This window comes from Perissodus microlepis, chromosome 4 (assembly GCF_051167445.1).
Source record: "Perissodus microlepis isolate ML-2025 ecotype Zambia chromosome 4, ASM5116744v1, whole genome shotgun sequence".
Lineage (NCBI taxonomy): Eukaryota > Metazoa > Chordata > Actinopteri > Cichliformes > Cichlidae > Perissodus > Perissodus microlepis.
Window position 1 is genome coordinate 13,375,475 of NC_140464.1, and position 20,908 is coordinate 13,396,382.

At 41.2% G+C, this 20,908-nt stretch overlaps 2 protein-coding genes across 2 annotated transcripts; both read left to right on the forward strand.

Moving 5' to 3' along the window:
- The first annotated feature begins 97 nt into the window (after positions 1–97).
- LOC146388524 (heterogeneous nuclear ribonucleoprotein A2 homolog 1) lies at positions 98–1,735 on the forward strand. The gene is made up of 4 exons (XM_084924774.1): positions 98–594; positions 707–802; positions 894–1,040; positions 1,132–1,735. Exons 1-4 carry the CDS (start codon positions 415–417, stop codon positions 1,246–1,248), a joined length of 540 nt encoding a protein of 179 aa, XP_084780900.1. The 5' UTR covers positions 98–414; the 3' UTR covers positions 1,249–1,735.
- A 260-nt stretch (positions 1,736–1,995) lies between these two features.
- On the forward strand, positions 1,996–5,872 carry cenpx (centromere protein X). Its single transcript, XM_084925894.1, has 5 exons — positions 1,996–2,056; positions 2,629–2,680; positions 2,761–2,814; positions 2,906–2,994; positions 4,656–5,872. The coding sequence occupies exons 1-5, from the start codon at positions 2,021–2,023 to the stop codon at positions 4,668–4,670; spliced, it is 246 nt and encodes an 81-aa protein (XP_084782020.1). The 5' UTR covers positions 1,996–2,020; the 3' UTR covers positions 4,671–5,872.
- Positions 5,873–20,908: the final 15,036 nt, after the last annotated feature.

A 20,908-nucleotide genomic window follows, 5' to 3' on the forward strand; every position in this document is an offset into this window, starting at 1 on the left:
TTTACATTTTTTTACTGTTTCAATGAGAAAAGTCCAGCTGGATGAACCAACGGTCTAAAAATATGACAACTTGCTCCTGCGTACCACCATGTCCAACTACAGTAAGTTAACTAGCACATTGCTACATTAACAAGTTTTCAGTAATGCCAGCCGTCCCTTGCCACCATACAGTTTTCCCCTAGCTGCTAAACAAGTTAGGTAACTCTGAACAGTTATTCAAAAATTCTTCCTGACTTTCCTTCATGAAAACACAAGAATGAAAGTGGGAGGAGTTTTCCTACCTTACATATTAACCCACTCTGCAGCAGGTTATTTTATTCCTTACCTCGGTCTAATCTGAAGTGCAGGTTTGTCTCACATCCGACTCTCAACAATGACTTCTGGTAAGTAAGGGCTTTCTTGATTTCATGTCTCATGTTTAAAGAAAATGAAATTACAAATTATTGTGCGACTGCTTTAGATGCATCACCCTTCTATGTTATAATTTTCTTACTCATCTTTCCCCCAGACGGCATGAAGACAGCGCCTAACAAAAGGCCGTACATCTGTATTCCGAAAAAACTCATAGATCTTTTGGCCGAGCAATATGAACTTGTAAACAACTTTTATCATTCCCATATCTTTGAGCAAAGCTATCATTTTATTTCCTTTTATCTTTTTATGTTTAAATGTTTCATGAAGCTCTTGAATTTCTGCTATTTAACAGGAACATGGACTGCTTGTAGAAGATCTGAATCCCTACGTAAATGAAGGATATATACAAGCTTACTTCCGTGAATGGGGCACTGTCAAATCATGCAAAGTAAAGACTGAAGAAAAAAAATGATTGGTTTGCTTTTTTTTCCCTACAAGAGACCTGTGATAATTACTTTCTGTTTTATACTGGATCTTAGATTAGGAAGAATCCCAACTCTGGGAAACAAAAATCGTTGGCCTTTGTGAAGTTTTCTTGCGAGGAAGAAGCAGACATGGCAGACTGGGTCGGTCCTCACTATATTGGTGGAACAGAAGTTAAAGTGAGGCGCTTTGTTACTTTCAAGGTGAGCAAATGACAACTATTTTATGTTAGGGACTGTTCCAATCACAGCCTATCATAATTAAATAATATTTTTTTAAAAAAATGTCTTGCAGGGTGAGGAGGATTCAGAGCAAGGGGTTGATGGAGCCACAGTTAAACCTCGACCACGGCCTTCAATGGGTCTTGGCTACCTACTCGAAGATGCTCAGTGGTTAGACGAAGATGAATGAATAAACAAAGCTTTGATCCAAAGTTGACCAGCTTGAGGGCATTGGTTGTTATGTCAGTACCATACATGAGAACATACAACCTAATGCACATGTATTTATGTATGTATTTCTCTTAGTTTTACTAATAAGTTTTACTTACTTACCCATAACTGTGAATTTCTGGCTAAACAATATTTTTTTGTTTATTGTATATATTGTAAATGTGTTGTGTTTATGACATTTTAGTTTTCCTAAATGTTTGTAAAGGACCTACAGATGTCACACTATAAGTGAAGTTAGTCATGTAGTCCTTTGTCCAGCCACTGTTGGTGAATGTGACATGATTGTTGACTTTATGGTAACAAGACAAAATTGTGAAGTTGTAAGAAAATATTAGTTATTGTTGGTTTTCTTTGCTCAGGAATAAATACAAAGTCAAAGGATTTGTGCTCTTCTGTGTTGCTGTTTTTCTGTTTTTCCTCCTATGGTAAATGTTTTATTTGAAATACTATTTGCGAAAACCAAAATATTTTTGTTCATTTATGTATTAGTATATATTATTTTGTTGTGTATTATATATAGCAAGAAAAAATATTTATAAATACATCTAATATATATATATATATATATATATATATATATATATATATATATATATATATATATATATATATAAAATTTCAAATCTTTCTGTAAATCCTGTGTACTGTACCGTCTACATGAGTTTTGCGTCACGGGTCAATAGCCAATCGCTACGTAGAGCGCCAAGTTTCTTCTACAGCGTAAAAACAACATGGCGGAAAAGGACGTAGAAATTTCCTTTAAAAAGGTAGGAGCAGTCAGCCGTTTGTTTTTAAGTGTTTATGCCTGCTTGTCCCCCCTCGTGTTTTAATAAAAAAGCGAACTTCTTTGTCGCTGACTTGTGTGTTTCCACGCCCACCATATAAACACAACATGTTTTGTCAGACGACAGCTAACACTTTACATCTTGTTAAGATATACAGATATTGCGGGGAATAACATTGTAACTACCACGCCGAATAAAAGACTGGGTCCTAGCGATTGCTTTAAGACCACACTTTCCAGGACAACTTCCGTTTTTTGCGCGGACAGCGGAGAGCCCTTTAAATCGCCAAGTTCACCAAAGACGTTTGGTTGGCGAAAACTCGAGAAGGAATTCGACGGACAAACGTAGCTTGAAAGCCAAATACGGGTTTTTTCAAAAGTGGATACGCAGGCAGGTTTTGTTGTGTCTGTGTTGCGTTCATTTGTTATTTTTTACTAAATCGTGTCTGTTTTGCTTTGTTAGTGCTTTACTAATACTTTCTTTGGCCAGCTACTCAGTGGAAAACCTTATGACTAATACACTCTCCCACTTTATGTGCTCTGTTCTGCACACAGGATACAGTAAGCAAACTTTTGTCTAGTTTCTTCAAAGAAGACAAAACAAAACGTGAGTGGGATAACTATGCTGTTATCAGTGACGTCTTGCTCTCTTTGTGACCGTGCTGATGAAATGCCACTGTGTTGCAGTAAGCGGAGATGCCACACTGCTCATGGTAGAGATGCTTAAAGTGTTTGTTCAAGGTAAGGAGCTTTGACACAGTTGCACAACATTTGAGACACAATAACAGACTGGCTAATGATAACACTCTGAAGCTGTTATCTCCTTTTTCAGAGGCTGCTGTGAGATCACAGAAACAAGCCGAATCTGAGGACTGTGACCAAGTAGACATTGAACATTTTGAAAAGATCCTGCCTCAGCTGGTATGTGGCTCAACAGGCTCAAGAAATGTTTTCGTTTTACTTATTTCCGCTTGTTTGCATAGTCTTATCTTTAGCCCAGATTACAGCTAATACTAAAAATAATGGGATTACTGGGCACGTTTTTATTTTTCTTTGCAGTAAAATATATTTGTTGCATTAGCTTTTGCACTTTGTGTATGGTTCGGGAACAGCTTCTACAAATCAAAATCCTCATGGGTCTTCTGCTGAACTATCTAATATTATCTATATTTAAATGGTCCATCTACTCACTTCCTTCGTGTTTTTTGTTTCACACTTTGAAATCCAAGGCAGTAGACACTGCAATAGACAGCTAATGACTATGTCTGAATGGTATTTAGGCATATTTCACAGTGACGCAAAGCACAGTATTTAAAGTACTTTTTAACATAAAAATTTTAGTTGCAAAAATGCTGTTTTCATTCAACTTTCATGCTGTAATGATCCAATATGGCAATATTGTACAACAAAAACAAAAATATCAGTAAATGGCCTCATCCGAATGCAAGAAAGTTCTGTAATTTCCAGGTGGTAATCTAATTATAACTGAGAAAATAACTTTGTAAGCATGCACTTTGCCCTGGAGTTTAAAATACACTAAGTTATGAAAAGCTCAACAAGTATTGTAATATCATTCGTAAGTATTTATAGTAAAACAATTAAGATTAATTAAAAAGGGATTAGTAGCTCATGTCACATGGGTAGTATTCTGGTACTGACTACCAGAATGAATGCTACAAGAATTGTAATATATATGAAAATCCTACATTGTTTAGCTTTCAGTAACTCTAAGTATATTTTAAACTTAGTGTCTTGTAATTAAACTGAATTATAAAACTCTTCCAGGGTAGCAAGTCTCGAAACAGTAGCTAGAATAGGCCTTGAAAATGAAAGATATGCACATATTTGACAAATCATTTTCTAATGTAATCTAATCTCTGTACCATCTGTAAATTACAAAACTGTAAAACTTCAGAGCAGACTATCTGCTGATGTTTTTAACTTATTTTTCTCAATCCAACATTGCTTTTTCATCAAATGCCATTTTTAAGACGTATTGATAAAAACATCTGTATACTAATCTTTTGCAATGTGCATTTGTTATTAGCGTGTGCTCAAATATGGGACTTTATAGGAGAGCTTGATTTTTTTGTTGATGTTTTAACAGCCAAATACTCTGAGATTTTTTTCATGTATCAGTCCCAAATTACAGATCCTGCTTTGTTTTGATGGTTAAAGAAGGCGGTGAAAAATTCTGGCTTTTATCTTTAGTAGGTTTTGAGTTCTTTATGCTCAATGACTGCTTCTGATTTTAATCCATTAAAAAAAGGCCTGAAAGTAGGTGGAATGGCCTTTTAGAAAAGAAAAAAACCCAGAAAGATATTTGATATATGAAGCTGAAATGTGGCAGCAGTCATTATATATGTTCACACTTTTAGGCACATTGGAGATGGAGTAGAAAATGTGATGATTTGAAATGGAGTGGTAATGCAAATTTTTTCTGGGGATACGTATACGAAAACCTTAAATGTGTAGATGCTATGAGAGCTATCATTAATCTCAAATGTATTTAACTTTTCTGAAAAAGACTTTTATGTCTGCTGTCTGACAATCTCGTATTTCTTCAATTTTCTCCAACACAGCTTCTGGACTTCTAGCACAGTGATACCACAAGATGGAGCCAGAGCGCTGCTGAGATGTCTCTCGATCAACAGTCCCCCCTTCCACATTTCCACCAGCTAAAAGTTTTCATTTTTTAGTATGACTGCAGTTTCATAAATCCCCAAATCTGAGATAACATTGAGATTATGTTTTTATTTGAGCTGCACGATTTTAGCAGGAAGCACCATTGCAATCCGCACGCTACCACGCCACCACCAATAAGGGCCACCTGTGCTCCTGTGTGCAACAACAGGTGCTTCCAGCATGCTCCGTGGCGCCCTTCATCAAAGCCTCCAGGAGCAGTTGGAAGCAATTAGAGTAATAAGGGGAGCAGCCAGTCCCTTAGATGATGACAAGTGCCAGGAAAAAAGGAGTACCCCCTCCGGCCACTTTGAAGTTCCCTTTTGCTGTCCTGCGATGTTTAGTTAGAGGAGGGGGGGAGGGCAAAGGGGACCTCTGGCACAGGGGGAAAGTTGAATGGGAGTGTGTGTGCACGTATGTGTGCGTGTGTTAGCCAAACACGGCCAGAGACCACACGCGTAGATATTCTATTTGAAGGGAAACATAACAAAACACATTGGAACATGGTCCAAGAAGAGCAGGGTGTAATTCTGAAGGTAAATAAACAAAAGAGGCGAGTAGTGGAGGTGCTCTCTCTACTTTCATCACAGCACAGGGAGGGAGTGGGCGGGGGGTGAAGGTGGGCCTACAAGGAAGAGGGTAATGTGGGGATTTCTAACCTGAGCGGCTCTGATGGTTTTCCACCAGCGGTGTGTTTGACCAACGCGTCCTCGCTGTGAGTCAGCATCGCTGGGCAACACCTCGCAGTACTTATTTGTGGGGCTCTTGGGTGACTTACGAATGCTACTCACGTTTACAGCTGGAACCAACTTAGGCTAAAACCAAGAATCCAGCCCTGAATAGGTGTTCAAGGACATGACACCTGGAATTTGACCCAGCATCTTTTTAGTAAGGCTCACGCTGGATTTGTGTTTCCCAGGGGTAACTTCCAGACCACACTTTCTTGTAAAAAAAGAAAAAAAACTTGAGCACAGCTTAAGTCATCACCAGAGGAAGAAAAAAAATTGTAAAGGGTTTCGTTTTGTGCGTAGCCTTTGTGGAGATTAACTCAAATGGAAATGGATCTTTCCCAACAGTTGATTCTTGTGCACGAAATAAAAAAGATTATTATCTTGGATCTGTCACTGATTTTTTTTTCCTCCCCTCCTTATGCGTGTTAGTGGAACAAATTCATCTGAAGTCGGTATTATTAAACATACGAAAGCAGTTAGGACAAGAATGGGGAGGGGCGTTGTAGAGAGTAATGAGTTAAAGCTTTTCTTGATCATACATTAAAGGCAGGGAGTGTCGACAGCCAGTCCAGACGCTTTGGAGAAGCTCCGCAGTGAGAAGCTTTTCCCAGGAGACGGAGACTGATCTGTCTCCAGCTCCTGCCTGGTCTTTGGAGAGCGCCGCACGTGGGATCGGGCACTCGGCATGGCTTAAATACATCCACAGTCAATGTCAGTAGAAGCACCTGTGACTGCCATGATGGATCTTAATCTTTTTTGTTAAATTTGGCAAATTAATTAATAATCAGTGGGACTGTCAATGACAAAACTGACCCATTATGATTAAATATAACTGAGGTTATTGCCATTCTAGGAATGCCTGATCTATGTGGCTGTCTACTTTAAAGAGAGCTGGATGTTCACATAGCTCTGATAAGTTTGTGGTTCATGGTAATGTTTGTCTGGGGTGGAGTTGTCTGCATTTGTCTAAAGTGTCCCTGCGAGAGTATGTCAGGATTATGTCAGATTTTTCTCCTTAATTCTCCGTTTACAACTCGGTGGTGTTTTTCTTCTGTTAGAGTGACACAGCGTCTCCATCTCCAAATTTCTGACATCTCAAAGCTCCTTTCCTCTGAGGCCCAAAGCAAGAGGCTGTGACATGTCATCATAATACGCCCTTTTCTCCCTGATTGCTGGCTTTTTTGCGATGGCAACATTCAACCAGTCAAAGAGTATGAGCTTACATCAAAGTCAAGGGCTTACATGGCCCATAAAATATTCAGCTTTACCATGATTATGTGTTTAAAACCATTTAAAGTGCCAAGTAGAACATTGCCATTACTAATGCTGCAAGTCTGAACCCTTTTCAGGCAGCAGACCTTCAGCTTCTTTAAACATTTAGTTCTGAAAAAAGCCATTCTGAAAGTCGAGAATCATAATCCAAATGTGGCGACAGGTGTTATCTGCCTGTTGCCATTTTATTTAATCTATGCATGTTGGGAGGCACTTGCATAAATAAACATGTGACGCATGGCGTCTGTTCCTAGATGTCTGTGCGTTCGTTTATTGTATGTGCTTGCATGGATGTTGTGCTTCATCGGAGGCTGTGATAAATTAGGAGACAAGAGGCCCTTGTGGCCCCCTCGTGGGCATGAAACTGCCTAACCATGGAGGAATGCTTCAGAGGACAGAGTGGGAGCATTCCTTTCAGATACCCCATGGGTAACTCTCACACTCATGAAAAGTTACCAGTGTTTATGGTGCTGTCTGAAAAAGACAAAATATGGTAGCAGACGATTACTGCGTGTGCGTTTTACAGGAAACTTAACGTGTGTTTTGAGGCAGCAGTTCTGCTGACTGTACATACTGCTGTGACATGTGGGTTTCTGGGAGGCCCCGGGCCCCGCTAAGCGGCCACGGGCCCGTGCTGGGGATGATAAGAACATACCTGGCGGGTTGAGCCACTTGGGCGCTCTGCTGGGATCACTCCTAAATGGTTGTGGCGCTTGGCTGTTAGTCTGAGGCAGAAGATGGTTTGCTGCTGTGCTCCGTGTATCGGCTGGAGCTTTGGTAGCCACAGGGGCCCTAGGGGACGGAAAGGATTCTTCCGGAACCAGTGAGGTGGATGATGAGGTCAAAGACCTTGGCACGCAGCTGAACAGGGAATAGGGAGCAAGAGAGATGTACAATTAGGCCGGCGGCAGGGTTATTTCTGGAGCCCTGCGCTACTACCTTAACTACATTACCCTCCTCTTCCACCCTAAGTCCTTTACTGTCTGTGTCCACCTCCCTCCTCTGTGTGGTGGCCTATTTGGTCTCTGGATATGAAATAACAACAAAGTAATCCCCTTACATAACACTGCACAAACTCAGCGAAACAAGACCATTTAATTAATTTTGGGAGCATCTAAAAATAAAGACGCAGTTCGTTTGAGGTGACGTGCGGGAGGTGGACTCATACCCCAAATGAGCTGCTGAGGAGCAGAGGTCAGCAGAGAACTCTATTTTTAGGTCCCATCAAAAGTGGTGATATAAAAATACTCCAGAACTGAGCTTCACAATATGTGTCAGTCATGCTTAGAGAAGCAGTAAACCCGAAGGTCACGCACTTGGAATGATGAAAGGGCCGATGTTTGATGATATTTAAAAAGAAGCCAAGTAATGACCAAAATCTCTTTAGCTGGTGGCAGGTGGCACAGTGTGAGGTTAGCCTTTGTTAGACTTGTTAAAAGACTTCATCAGCTGACATGTGAAGCCCTTAGCAAAGGGCTAATATTCGCTACAATAACACCAAAAATGTGGGCAAAACTGGTGAACCGCTGCCCGACTCTGACGTCCAAATTAAAACAAAGACGAATAACAGACCGTCGACCTGACGGTGTTAGCATCGCGCTTCTTCACATGCGCCTGGCTCTCAAAAAGCTCAAAATTGAGAGAGGACAGCGTAACGAAAAGTTAAGCGTACGTTAGATTTTTTTGTGTGTGTGTTTGTGTTGGGTCAAAATAGTCCGTCTAAAGTTTCCTCCAGAGGCCAGCGTGTCGACTGTCTGTCCTCACAGTGGTCGGGGTCACCGGAACTCTAAATTAGCCCTGGTGAGTCAACAGGACAGCTTTCATGTAGACAAGGGATCATGTCAGATTGCAGGAGAGGTCAGGATCTAAGGGTTAGAGGTCAGGATGCAGTGTTGGTCCCTGTCTTTAACAGCTTCCTGTCTGCCATGTTGTGCAAACTTGGGCAGTAATCCCTTGATACAGGTTCAAAGTAGGAAGATTGCCTCTATCTTGGTATTACACTGACGCCCAGGTAGTTTTTTCTGCATTAACAGTGGAGTGAGTCTTAGTAAGTGACTAACTTATAGATAGAGTTGCATAAAATTTCATACATTTTCATTTTATATTCATTGTATAAGGCCTTTACCAGGTGTGTGGCACTTTTATTTTAAATGTGTTGTTTATTGTAGACGGTTCTATTTTTATTCTTTATCAGGCTGCTGTAACACAGCATGCTGGCAACAACATTAATTTTAGTCACGTGATTTAAAAGAGCACCCCAAGAAGAAGAATCATACAGTAGTAAAACTCTGTGATTGACTAGTGTAACTAGTTCTAGTGTAAGTGTAAGAACAATGCTTGTCAGCTTAAAGCTGTAAAAAAAAAAAAGGGTGTTAGATTGGAACTGGGCATCAACAATCTGACTCGATCAGTTGAGGAGTGCTAGTGCTGCTTCATTTTGCAGACTGCAAATGTTAAAGTACAAGTGCTCACAAAAATGGGGGTCCTAAAGGTGAAAAAACTTGAAATCCCAACTCAGGACAGTTACTGCTGGCGGTTACTGTTTATAGGAACAGTTAAATTATGATACACTCCTAAAATAAAATTGATTAAATACATATTGTAGTCTTTATTGTTGTCACATATTAAAAAAACAAAAAGCAGGGTGCAGGTTTAGCTCAGCTGGATGAGCAGGCAATCGTATGCTGCATGGCTGAGAGCGGCCGGCCTGGGTTTGAATCCGACCCATGGCCCTTTGGCGCATGTCTCCCTCTCTCGCTTTCCGTCTGCCTTCTTGTCTTCACTGTGTCTGTCCAATAAAGCCAAAAAATATATGAAAAAGACAACTTGAAATGTTTACATATGCTGTTACATATCCTTCGTGGTGTATATATAGCAGCATTTCACTTCAAGCAAATCCAAAACTGCAAGCTTTGCTTTTAAAAATGTGTTTCTTTGACACCTGTTTCTGAACGTGTTCTGTAAGACTGCAGAGAAGCTCAAACTGTCGGGTGTGCAGTGATGTTTGATACTGTAGGGCTCTGCGATGCCGGCAAATCGCCTGTTTTTTTTTTCTTTTTCTTTTCTTGGCTCAGTGGCAATTTCTAATAAGGTACTAACTTAAGTGTCCTCATCTTTGAAGGCAAGTATGTTCTCTTTATCCGACAGACAGGGTAATGCTTTTATTTCCCCAGACATAAAATATAAGCCCTCTCCAAAAACAGCAAAAGAGCAGATCCACTCACAATGAGCTGTATTAAAAAAAGAAAAAGAGACTCTCCTGGAAAAACAACAATAAATTTGAAAGGGCTTCAAAGAGCTGGTGCTCTAACTTTTCTGTACATAAAACAAAAGCACCGGCAAGTTCAAAAACCACTCAAATGTTCAGCCCATCGTGAAACAAATATCTTGCGAAACACTGAGAGAGACAGAGAGAGGTGAACGGAGACGAGGAGAGAGATTTCTTTGAATTTGACTTTCTGTGTAAAGGTTTTTATGGTTTCTGACTAGAGGACTCCTTTCTCTTTTATATGACTTTGTTTGCAGTCATTCTTAATATGGTGATATTTTGCTACAAAGGACAGAAGTGGCCAAGAAAGCTCCCTATTTGTCCGCATGCTTAAAATCTGTAGGTTCCCCATTTGTTCTAACAGCTAAGATTCTGTCATATAAAAGCATAGACTACTGCAACCAGATATCCTGGAGGAGCAGTTGGATACACTCCACAGGCGGAGGAGTTTCAGGACGCACATCAATGGGAGGGCAATATCCTGCATTCTGATTCTGTCAAGAGGCACAGCCATGACATGTGTGAGTGCCCAAAGAGAAAAGGCCAGGTGTCCCCGGGTCCTCTTCCATTTCGTCCAATCTAAAGCTGATCTTACTAACTAACAGCACCAGGGATCTACCACCCCTGGCACAGGAACCTGAATCACTGAGCTGTGGAGCTGCGTGGAAATGAGGAATTAGATTACTTTCAATTGCTCCCTGGCAAAAGACAAAAAAAAAAGGCTGAAAGAAGAAAACAGGCGCTTTAATGTGGCATTTCAGTGTTACAGCAGGATGTTAGATGTTCCAGATTCCCAACACTCTGGCTCTAACCATGTAACTATACAGTGCACACTACTGCCTGTCTCCCATTTGACATTTAAATGTTTAAATAAGCTGAACTGCAATGTGCAGCAACAACAATTCATCAGGAATGTGCTTTGATTTTCTGGTTTGGGTAAAGACCTTTGACAAAGAAAAAGTGTCACATAGGGACGTCGATGATATAATATGAAATTTATTAAATTTATAAGAAACCAGTGAGAAAAGAAAAGTAAACAGAAAAAAAGCCATTACAATATTAATAGGATCCAAGTTGACTTAAAACACTAGGTCTCCAAATTGGTACTGACTGATTCATTATTTTGTTATTATTATCAATAACTAATTGAATTATTCGCCGATGAAATTTCAGAGGTGCACAACGACTGACTCAATCTAAAATGTGAAAAATCAAATCTCAAGGAAGATGTTGACTTAATTTATTTGAAGAAATACTTCAAGAGGATTGATCCTCTTTGAAACATGGAATTAAAGCACAGCAGAAAAAATATATTTGTAGTAACTTATATTTTATATTAAAAGATTTAAATAAAAATGAACAAACGCAGCTCAGACTTGCAAAAAAGGTAAATATACCACTATTGTTATCACACGCGCAAGTCTATAAAGAATCACAGGCTCCAGTTTTGGTGCCAAACATTACGATCGCTGCAGAGAGAGATACTGTCTTTAAAAGTTTTCTTTTTTTAAAGCCTTTGTTATGTGTTTTTGGGGGATTTAAAAAGATCCTGAAATTATTTGAAATATATTGAGTGCCGTCAATTTTAAACTGTCAGTTTGTCCAATACGGGCCACTTCAGTAAAGCCAGGCTCTGCAGGTGACTTTTGAAATGGATGCAGTAACAGGAAGAGGTTGCAAAGGCCTGGAAAAAAATCCTTTGGTGATCAGGACAGGCTAAGGTTCTTTGAGAAGAAATTCACACCAAGCATGGTGGTGTAAATCATAGGGTTTGGGGGTCTGTGGGTCTGGGCATTGTGCAATCATTGTTTAACACATCTTGCAGAGACAATATACAATAGGGCATCTATCTGAAAGTTGAACTTGAACAGGCAGCAAAATGAAGCAGAAAGTTAATTTTGCATGCAATCAAACAGTCAAAGAGTTGTTACTGCCATAAGCTTCTGAAGCTAGATGCTACTGAATGTTAGACTTATAGGATATTTAATTGAATACATGATTGATAAATCATTACAAAACTACTAAACTATCTTTATAACCAAGTACAAGAGGATCAAGTGAAATGTCTGTTCAAATGTGTAAGGAAAGCCGACAATTTGTTGTTTTATTTAATGAACCACAGTGATAAAAAAAACCTGAAGATAAATGTTTGCCGTTTTTGCACTTTAAATGAGTGGACTACAGATTACAAAAAACTGCAATTGTATGACTTAATATTAAAATAAAGCAGAGTGTACAAAACTGTTGCCTGTGAATAATGATAAAACTACTCCTTCTAGATTTTGATAAATAAACTAGTCTTGTGATATATATATGTATATAAATTAGCATCAATCAGACGACTTGTAGCCCTCATAGGATACATTTTCACTCCGCTGAGGTCATGGGTAACATGTTTACAGAAATTGGAGTCTTACGGTGCGGTGCTGCTGAGCCAGCTAGTCAAAACACAGTGAGAACTGGACGTGCCGTTCACTGTGCTTCTGAGGTTATGAAACCTTGTATTTGCTGACGGCACCCGTATCTCCTTCCTTCATCTTTCTTAGCTGAAGAAATATTGTCACAATATGAAAAGGAAGGTTAAATGCTTAGCAGCAATGTAAAACCACAGCCACTGCTGATGCTGAGAAGGGAAGCAGACCTTGTTCATCCACAGCTAAATAAACTACTTAAGTCTATCTTATATGACTACAGACGTGATTTCTTTAATGGAAAAACCTCAAAACATGGTAATGAAAGGGATATATAAACATAGACACGGTTGATTGCCAGACTTCCTTTTGTGATTTCGCAGTGTGTTCGAAGTCTGGGGAGAGTTAGTGAAATCGTACATTGCTGCACTTTCTCTGAATCAAAAACCAGCGATAAAAATCTGCTGCATGAGATTCACAGATACATCTACAGGCAGCCAGGCTTCTAACATCTCTTACTGTCCAAATCAAATCTCAAATCAGCTGTGTTAAACCTGACAGCAATAAGGTAACCTCTGGGTCTTGTTTCCTGTGCTGCCGATAAATATGGCCTAATTACTCTCCAGTGGAACTGTTGGGACAGATGTTACAGTTGCATCCCTGCTCCTCGCCGAGGTACATGTTGATGGTTCACAGACTGTTTACACGCTTCTCATTCATCTGTGCTATGACCATTCCCAGTTGTAGCTGTTTGCAAACCCAAGTTTAGTGGTTTACATAGCTGAGCCCCTCCAGCATGTGGAGCCCATGCTCTTTACCCTCTGCTTGTTTCGTGACTGCACGCGAGCAAATAAATACAAAGTGAAGATGTATGTTCAAAGTAATCCATAGAGGAGTGGGCCTCGCGGGCATGGGATCTAAACAGACTATGAAGACTGTATATGTGGAATGAGTTAAACAAGTGACACAGAACATTATACTTTGATCTGCTAATTATAGCAGAAAACAACCTGGAAACAAAGCCGCCGGGATCTGATTGACCGCATTACCTGCATTTTCCACATTGCACACACTGAAAATATCCAAGACATAAATGTTGAGGTTCAGCAGCTTATGCTCTTTGTTCTTTTTGATTTTTCTATTACAGCGGTTACAGATTCACAAACAAACTGTAATGATTCTTGAAAACGTCCCTTAACAGTTTCAAGACTGTGGATTTTTCTTTGCCACTCGAGGGCAGCAAACAAGCTGTGAGTGCAACACTGGCATGTAATGAATGCTTAATTACACATCCAGCAGTTACGGATAAGTGTTGCTGGCCACATGAGGACTGTACGGAGAAATCAATGAGTTTTAGCTCTGTTCTTAGCCTTAACTAACTGCTGATAGAAGGTTCTGGCTCTTTAATTTTTATTGACTCAGCTGTGGGCGCCAGCTATCACTGATTGTGTTTCGGGAAATTTTTTTTATTTCCTGTCAGCTTTACTGATATCACTTCAAATAACAAGTTTAAAAGTTAGGAGTAAGCTGAGACTCCCTTGCAAAAGATAAACTTTCTGGACTCTCATTTTTGAAGTGTCAATGTTAACATTTTTGTGGGACCGAAAAGTAGCCACATGTATGCAAGAGGGAGGATTGTTTATCAAAGTTCATCCATAAGCTGCAGGGCTGCTATGCACAGACACAGAGAGCTGCAACTCAGTGCTAAGGAGGAGACTGATAAAGTACTAGAATTTTAAATGTGCGTGTGTGTATATTATATGTAGGGTGTAAATTCTGAATAATGACTAAACAGGGTCAGTATCTTATACTCGTGAATTTTTCTTCCAGTGGCAAAAGAAAACATTTGATTATTGTTGAGCTGTCATTTTTATCTTCCAAAGATTGTACACTTCTCAAAGGCATTAATACCTGCGCCTTGGTGATGCCTTTAATTGCCATTTAGCATTAAGCTGGCTGAACAATAAAACCCAGGCTGCGGGGATGTTGTCAGGTTTAATGAGACCCTTGGTGAATGAGGTCTGCTGTGTCGGCACCACCAAAGGCTGCTGCCTGAATTCGCCTCCAGTGGACCAGAGTGGTCCTGTGGGGATTTGATGGGCTCAGGGAGCACAGACTGTCCCCCCTTTCATTGTGGGGGTGTCAGCGGCCGCAGTGGCATCAGCAGCCCTTGCTGTGCGTGGATATGCGGACAGAGAGAGCAGCAAAAGAGAGTGATGTGGCATTAAGACGATCAGCGCATGGAGAGAAGAAACTTTTATGAGGTCCAGGAGCAGCTGGTGGTCGTGCACAACACCTGATTCCAAAGAGTAAAATATGGGCCATTTTGTCCCATTGGCAGAATTAAAGAATGATAACATACAGTGCCAGGCACAAACAGACTTATGGAGACACTGACATGCTACACAAAAGAGGACAGAGCCAAAAAGAAAGAAAGAAAGAAAGAAAGAAAGAAAAAGCAGTAACAAGTGTGAACACTCTGGGCCCAAATTTAAGAGGGCTACATGGTTCACAGTTTCACATGGAGTCCTCCGCCTTCAGACCCCATTCCAGTTACTTTGATTCTTTATTCACCAATCCCCTCTTTTAACCCCCACCTCCCCATCCTTAAGTCCAGCTGATGGAGGCTCTTTTGTCAAGCAGCACCCAGGCAACAACATCAAAGAGCTGCTGGCTGACTGAAAAACAAAACTAAACTAAAAACTAAAGAAATCCCTGAGGGAATGGAGATATTCAGCACCCCGGAAAGGGAAGAGAAAACTACATATACAGCAGGAGAGAAAGAAAGAAAGCAAAAGAAAGAAAGAGAAAGAAAGCTGTCGGATATCCATCATCATTAAGTGAATACACAAAGGTGTGGGTTGGGTCGTTCTCAGTTTGATGACAACAATAAACAAATGAAAAAAAGACATTATACTTTGCATAAGACCTTAATGACACTTTCTTTGTGTTGGATCATCAAAGCCCATTAGGGGACAGAGAGAGGGCCTCCACTGCTGTTCGTGACCACTTCCTCATTCAGTGACAGCTGAATTGGAGGATAGTTGGATTGTTGTGCAAGACAATGTCATGCTTTTGGACTGAATGCTTTGCTTTGATCTCGCGGGATGCCCTTGAAGCTTCATCACGGGATGATATGTTAACAACCTGTCTGGTTACTCTAGTTTGATTCTTCACCTACTTCCCTGCCAGTCGGAGCTCCAAGGGAAAGGGGACAGTGGGAGGGGTAAGGGGAGATAAAAGTCTTTCATCTCTGCCCCCATGTGGGAGCCCTGTAGAGTCTCGCTCGGCGTGGCATCAAGCCTTGTCTCGTACCCACAAAGTGCCCGCCAGTGACACACTGACTCCAGAGCTTGGCACCAGGTCTTCAGTCAGCGCTGAGCAAACCCTCTATTCAGCAAGATGGAGGAAACACAACTAGATCGGGCCCGCAGCTTATAATTAAAAGTCCTTAGCCTCAAAGAGCACAGCATCTCCATCTTAATGGTAGGCTTCAATCTGAGGTATTGGTTTAATACTTACTCTGCGTCCCATCAGATAGGGATGAGGACATAGTAGGAAGGGAGACATTAGGACTACAAAGAACATGTGTCCCATCAAGGATTAGAGGTTCACTCTTCCCTCAGTAGGCTAATTGCTGGATTGGCCGGATCAAAATCACTTCATCGAGATCAAGGCCACTGTCTTCTTCTTGTCTCGCTACTCTGTTGCACAATAACTCAACAAAAGCAGCGGAAAACCAGGGGAGGGAGCGAGGGTGGTGGAGGTGGTGGTAGTGGGGGGAAACCAGAAGTCGTGGAGCAAAGATGAATGTAGTTCATGTTTAGAGAGCATGTTGTGTGATTAAGGGAAGCCCACATCAAACATTGTGGCTTAAGAAAACCACCAGTTGAAAAACAAGTTGCTTCTTCAGTGCAGAGCAGCGCAGACTGGAGATGCTGTTCAGAAGGCAGCCCAGCCCAAAACTAACCCGCCTGTCTGTCTTTTGAGACAAACAGGGAAATAAGAGGCATAGGTTTGCAGAGCACCAGGAATTTGTTCTCAATGAGAGAGCAGGACGAAGCACAGGCTTTAAGCAAAGTGAAACTTAAGGATGTAAACATACATGAATTTAAATCAGGACATGCCATAACTTGTGAACTTTCTCTCAAAACACCCAGTTGATAGAATTTTAGATGTAGACATATCAATATCATTTCAAAAAGCAGCTTCACCTTTTGCCCGTCACTCAGTGCTGATGCATTTAATATAAAAATGTTGATGTTGCAAAAAATGGCTTCATGTACATAGTTTTGCATAACAGGAGACGGAATTCTTCTCAAGCCTTGTGTTTGGCTTAATATTTCTATATATTTGGACAAAACCTCAATGCCCTCGCAGGTTCTCTTGTACATCCGTGAGAAACGCGACATGAAAAGGATGGATAACACGCCCTTTTCCCACAGAGGGAACTTGAGTGGACAGAAGAACGGCAATGTTGTGGCCACATGTGTAATCTTGTTTACTTACGCTTGCCTTTTAACTGCAGGAATCTCGTGATCTAAACAGCGGCATGAAAAATTATTGGCATGTGAGGCGCTCTGCGTTTGATTGGAACGGGAGAAAGTGCCTATGCGTCGACCCGCATCAGGTAGAACGCCTACAGGAAGACGGACATAAGCGATGTGTCTCCTGCTTCCACACACACACACACACACAGAAACACGCAAACTTCAACAGCCTCTTAAGCAAAGATATGTTTATTTTATAAACCGCAATCATGGAAATCTCCCCTTTAAACAATAAACTTCCAACTACTTCATCTCTCTCCTTGCCAGGACCACATCAAACAAATCCTAAGGTCAACAAGGGTCAGCAAAAGGATTTGGATAATGATGAGGCTCAGAGAAAAAGACTGAGGGTGGTGAAAGAGAGATGGTAAAAGAAGGGGAGGGGAGCTGATGGAAAACCAAAGGAAGAATGAAACTGGTGGAGAGAGGAAAGGTGCAAAGGCTAGGTCTTGTAACGACAGACCCCTTGATTACATTGTTGCACAAATAAACAGGCCCTCTGCAGGCTCCATGGAGCCCAGCTGTGGTGCAGGAGAGGAAAGCTTTCATTTCAAGAGGCTGAGGTCGAGCCACGCAAGTGATAGGATGGGGCCTGACCATCTACCCACACCATCTCCATCAGCAAGTCAATGAACAGAGCAACAGGGAAACATCTCGTTTAAGGAGCCCATTGCTTATGTGCCATTTCCTGCCCTTACAGATTGCCTAGAAACGCCGTCAGGGTGCAGATTAATAACTGTCAATCTCTGAGAGCTACAGAGAGGCGCTCTTTAGGTTGAAAAGAGGAGAGAAAGAACGTTGCATAGCTGTGCCTTTTGATGATGATGAGGGACCATCTGTAAGGGGTCAGATAAGTTTTGGAGGCAAGAAGCTGAGAGAGACAAGGTTCAGATGCCCTTGAGCCACATCTGCAATCGTCTTTCATTCACCTCCGACCATTACAGAGTCCTGGTCCTCTCTTCTCTCTGTGTCCTGCAGCTATCAAAGCCCACATCAAGGCATGCCCCTGCCAAATGTGTGCCCCCCTATTAAGGGGCCATCATCAGATAAACAAGATAAACAAGTCTAATTCCTGGCAGGACTGATCAAAAGACTCAATGTTAACCCCATGGCCAATTTCAAGTAGGCAAAAATCAAACACAGATGAGGTCATATGGAAATGGGCACAAAAGGGGACAGTGAAGAGGGAGGAGAAAAGAATGGAAATGGGTTTGGAAGCAAGTATCCCCCATGAATTGTACCCTTATCCTCACAGGAAAAACAACATTCCTGCCTTTCGTGCAGCCGTGCGCACCTGTTCATCGCCACACATCAACAGCAACAGACGGCGAATCCCTCCAATCCCTCCAAATTGTAAAAAATCATCTTGGCTGCTCGTAGTTGGAGCAACAACTTGGCTGCACACTCCTGCAAAAAAAATGATACATATGCAACCCTCCATTCTTTTTTTTTTTTTTGGATTTCCCTGAAAAGATGATTGCGTCACACAGCCCAAACATTTGCGTATATGGTGGTTTTTTATTAATCTTTTTAAACTTTTTTTCCAAAGCTCTTATGTCATTTCTTCTATAAATCACCCTAACCCTTCGCAGACTCTTCCCAGACCCACACATCAAACAATCAAACAGCTGACTGGGCTTGCCAAGTATGAATACAGTTATTCATTGCCATCTACATATTATTTTAAAAGCATTGTTACATAAATACAAGACGAAACAGTTTTAATTGTATTCTTATCTTTTCGATGGGGTGTCCACAGATGTTGAGAAAGCAGTGCCAAGCAAGTACTGAGAAGTTGTCTGCCTTTGCTCGTGTAATTAGTTCATTCAAGCTCTCTCAAGAGGACCATACTGAATTGTAATCAAAAGATTAACCCCTCTTACCCACCCAATAGGACCACCCACAGAGTCTAGAGAGGAACGTGAGACTGGTCGCACGTTCTGCTGCATGTTCTGCTTCTCAGCGAAAACTCAATGGAAGAGCAAATACAGAAACGAGAGAAGGACACTCACTTTCAAAATCTGTCCCTGACTTGACTGACATTGTGTTGCTTTGTTTGGCGTTAAGTGATGGAAGCATCTGCACCACAAGTACAAGTTCTTAGTTCTTTTTATGGATCGAAGATCCCAATTTAACTGCCACATCACAGATAATTCGCCCGACATAATACTTAGGTCACGCTACCACAATCTACTCCATGTCATTGTTTGTGTTGCAGGCTTATCGCATAATTGGAAAAAGTAGCTCCGAGCAAAACAGCAGCTTTTCTCTCAAATGATCCTGATAATGACAGGTCTGGTCTATATTTAGCGCTCGTCTCTCTGAAAGACCTCTGACTGTCGTAGCTGGAAGGGAGAGACGTAAACAAAGCTGGCAGAGCTCAGACGAGCATGTGATGGCTGATCTGTGCTGCCTGATATACAAACCACGAAGGCCGGAATCAGAGGCGGTGGTGAGGGTGGGGGGGATACGTGAGCTGCTGGTTGAGGTTTGCGGTTCATCTTAGAGCTCTGACAGACAGAAAAACCCCACGACAGACCAGCAGTCTTTGCTGTTCAGGATTGCCGGTGATGTTATTTTCATCACAGGCCAACTCTGATTGAGGAGATCTTTTTAAGGATCAGTGTGTCAAATGATGACTTTACTTCACATTTTATGGGGTTAAATAATAGGAAAATGATTGCATATTAGGAGTAACGCTCATTTTCCTCTAAGTCTGGGGTGTTGGGTGGAGGTGCTTGCGGTATGTGCTGGGTAGAGGATAGACAGACCCAACCCAGTTTCCGTAGTCCTGACTAATTAAAGGACCACAACTCATCCAATTTTTGATGGGTTCAAAGAAACCTGAGTGTCCTCTGCTGTAATTTCAAATTACTGATTTCTGTTATTAATTACACATCTTAAGCGCCTTTGAAGAATGCTGCAGACTATCCTTCACGAGGAAGACATAATGTCTGGTGCATGTATAAAAGACTTAGAAAAGCAACGAAGCTTCCCTCCATCGGCTCCAGGGAATCTCGGCTTCCAGGAAAATCAGCAGGCCCCGTCTTATTGTATCATTATTATTTTTCTTCCTTGGTTTTTCAAGCAAAACACCCGTGTCTGACGTTAGTGTATCATTGTCATTTCAAGAGTAGTCTGGAAGCAGAGCAGGGGTTGTGATTGAACTCTGAGATCTGCCCCGGAGCTGTACTTTGAGGAAGAAACCACGGAACCACAGATAATGCTTTACAGTCCGCTAGTCTCAACTACTGTCATCAGATTTTCACTTTGTAAGAGACTTGAAAAAGATTGTCATTCTTGGTTCCTCCAGAGCAAAGGACACTGCACTACTGTTAAAGTGAAGACATACATCCCAGAGCATGAGATTTATGCAAAAAGTCAAAGACAATGAATAATATGTATAAATGCTTGGAAACTGGGCAATATAGGAACATGTAAGACACTTCATTTAACTTGCAACATGAAAGTCGAGTTCTCCATGATACAATATGATCAAACTATATGGACATGAGAGCGAAGAGAAGATATTAAGACCTCTCGACAGTGCTGGGATCATCTAGGGCGATCTGGCCAGTATTACGGACAGAAAACAAAAGCATCATAGTGTCAAGAACACAATAAAAATGAAACCACCTCTGTTGACTTGTTGAAGACTAGGACGGCACGAGACACAAGTTCAAACACCACAGAGTCTCTTCCTCGTCTACTTTCCACTGGTGTAAAGAGTTTTCAGGAGACAGGGAACGGCATCTCCCTTTCATCCTTCACCACAGACAAACATAGACACATAAAAACATCCATGTTGAAAAGTGGCAATGGTCCTTTTAATTCCAGACAAACCCAGTGTGTAGAACTTAATTACAGAACGGGGGCAACCCAGCCCTTTTGAAAATTACACTTACAGTAAGACCTTTGAAG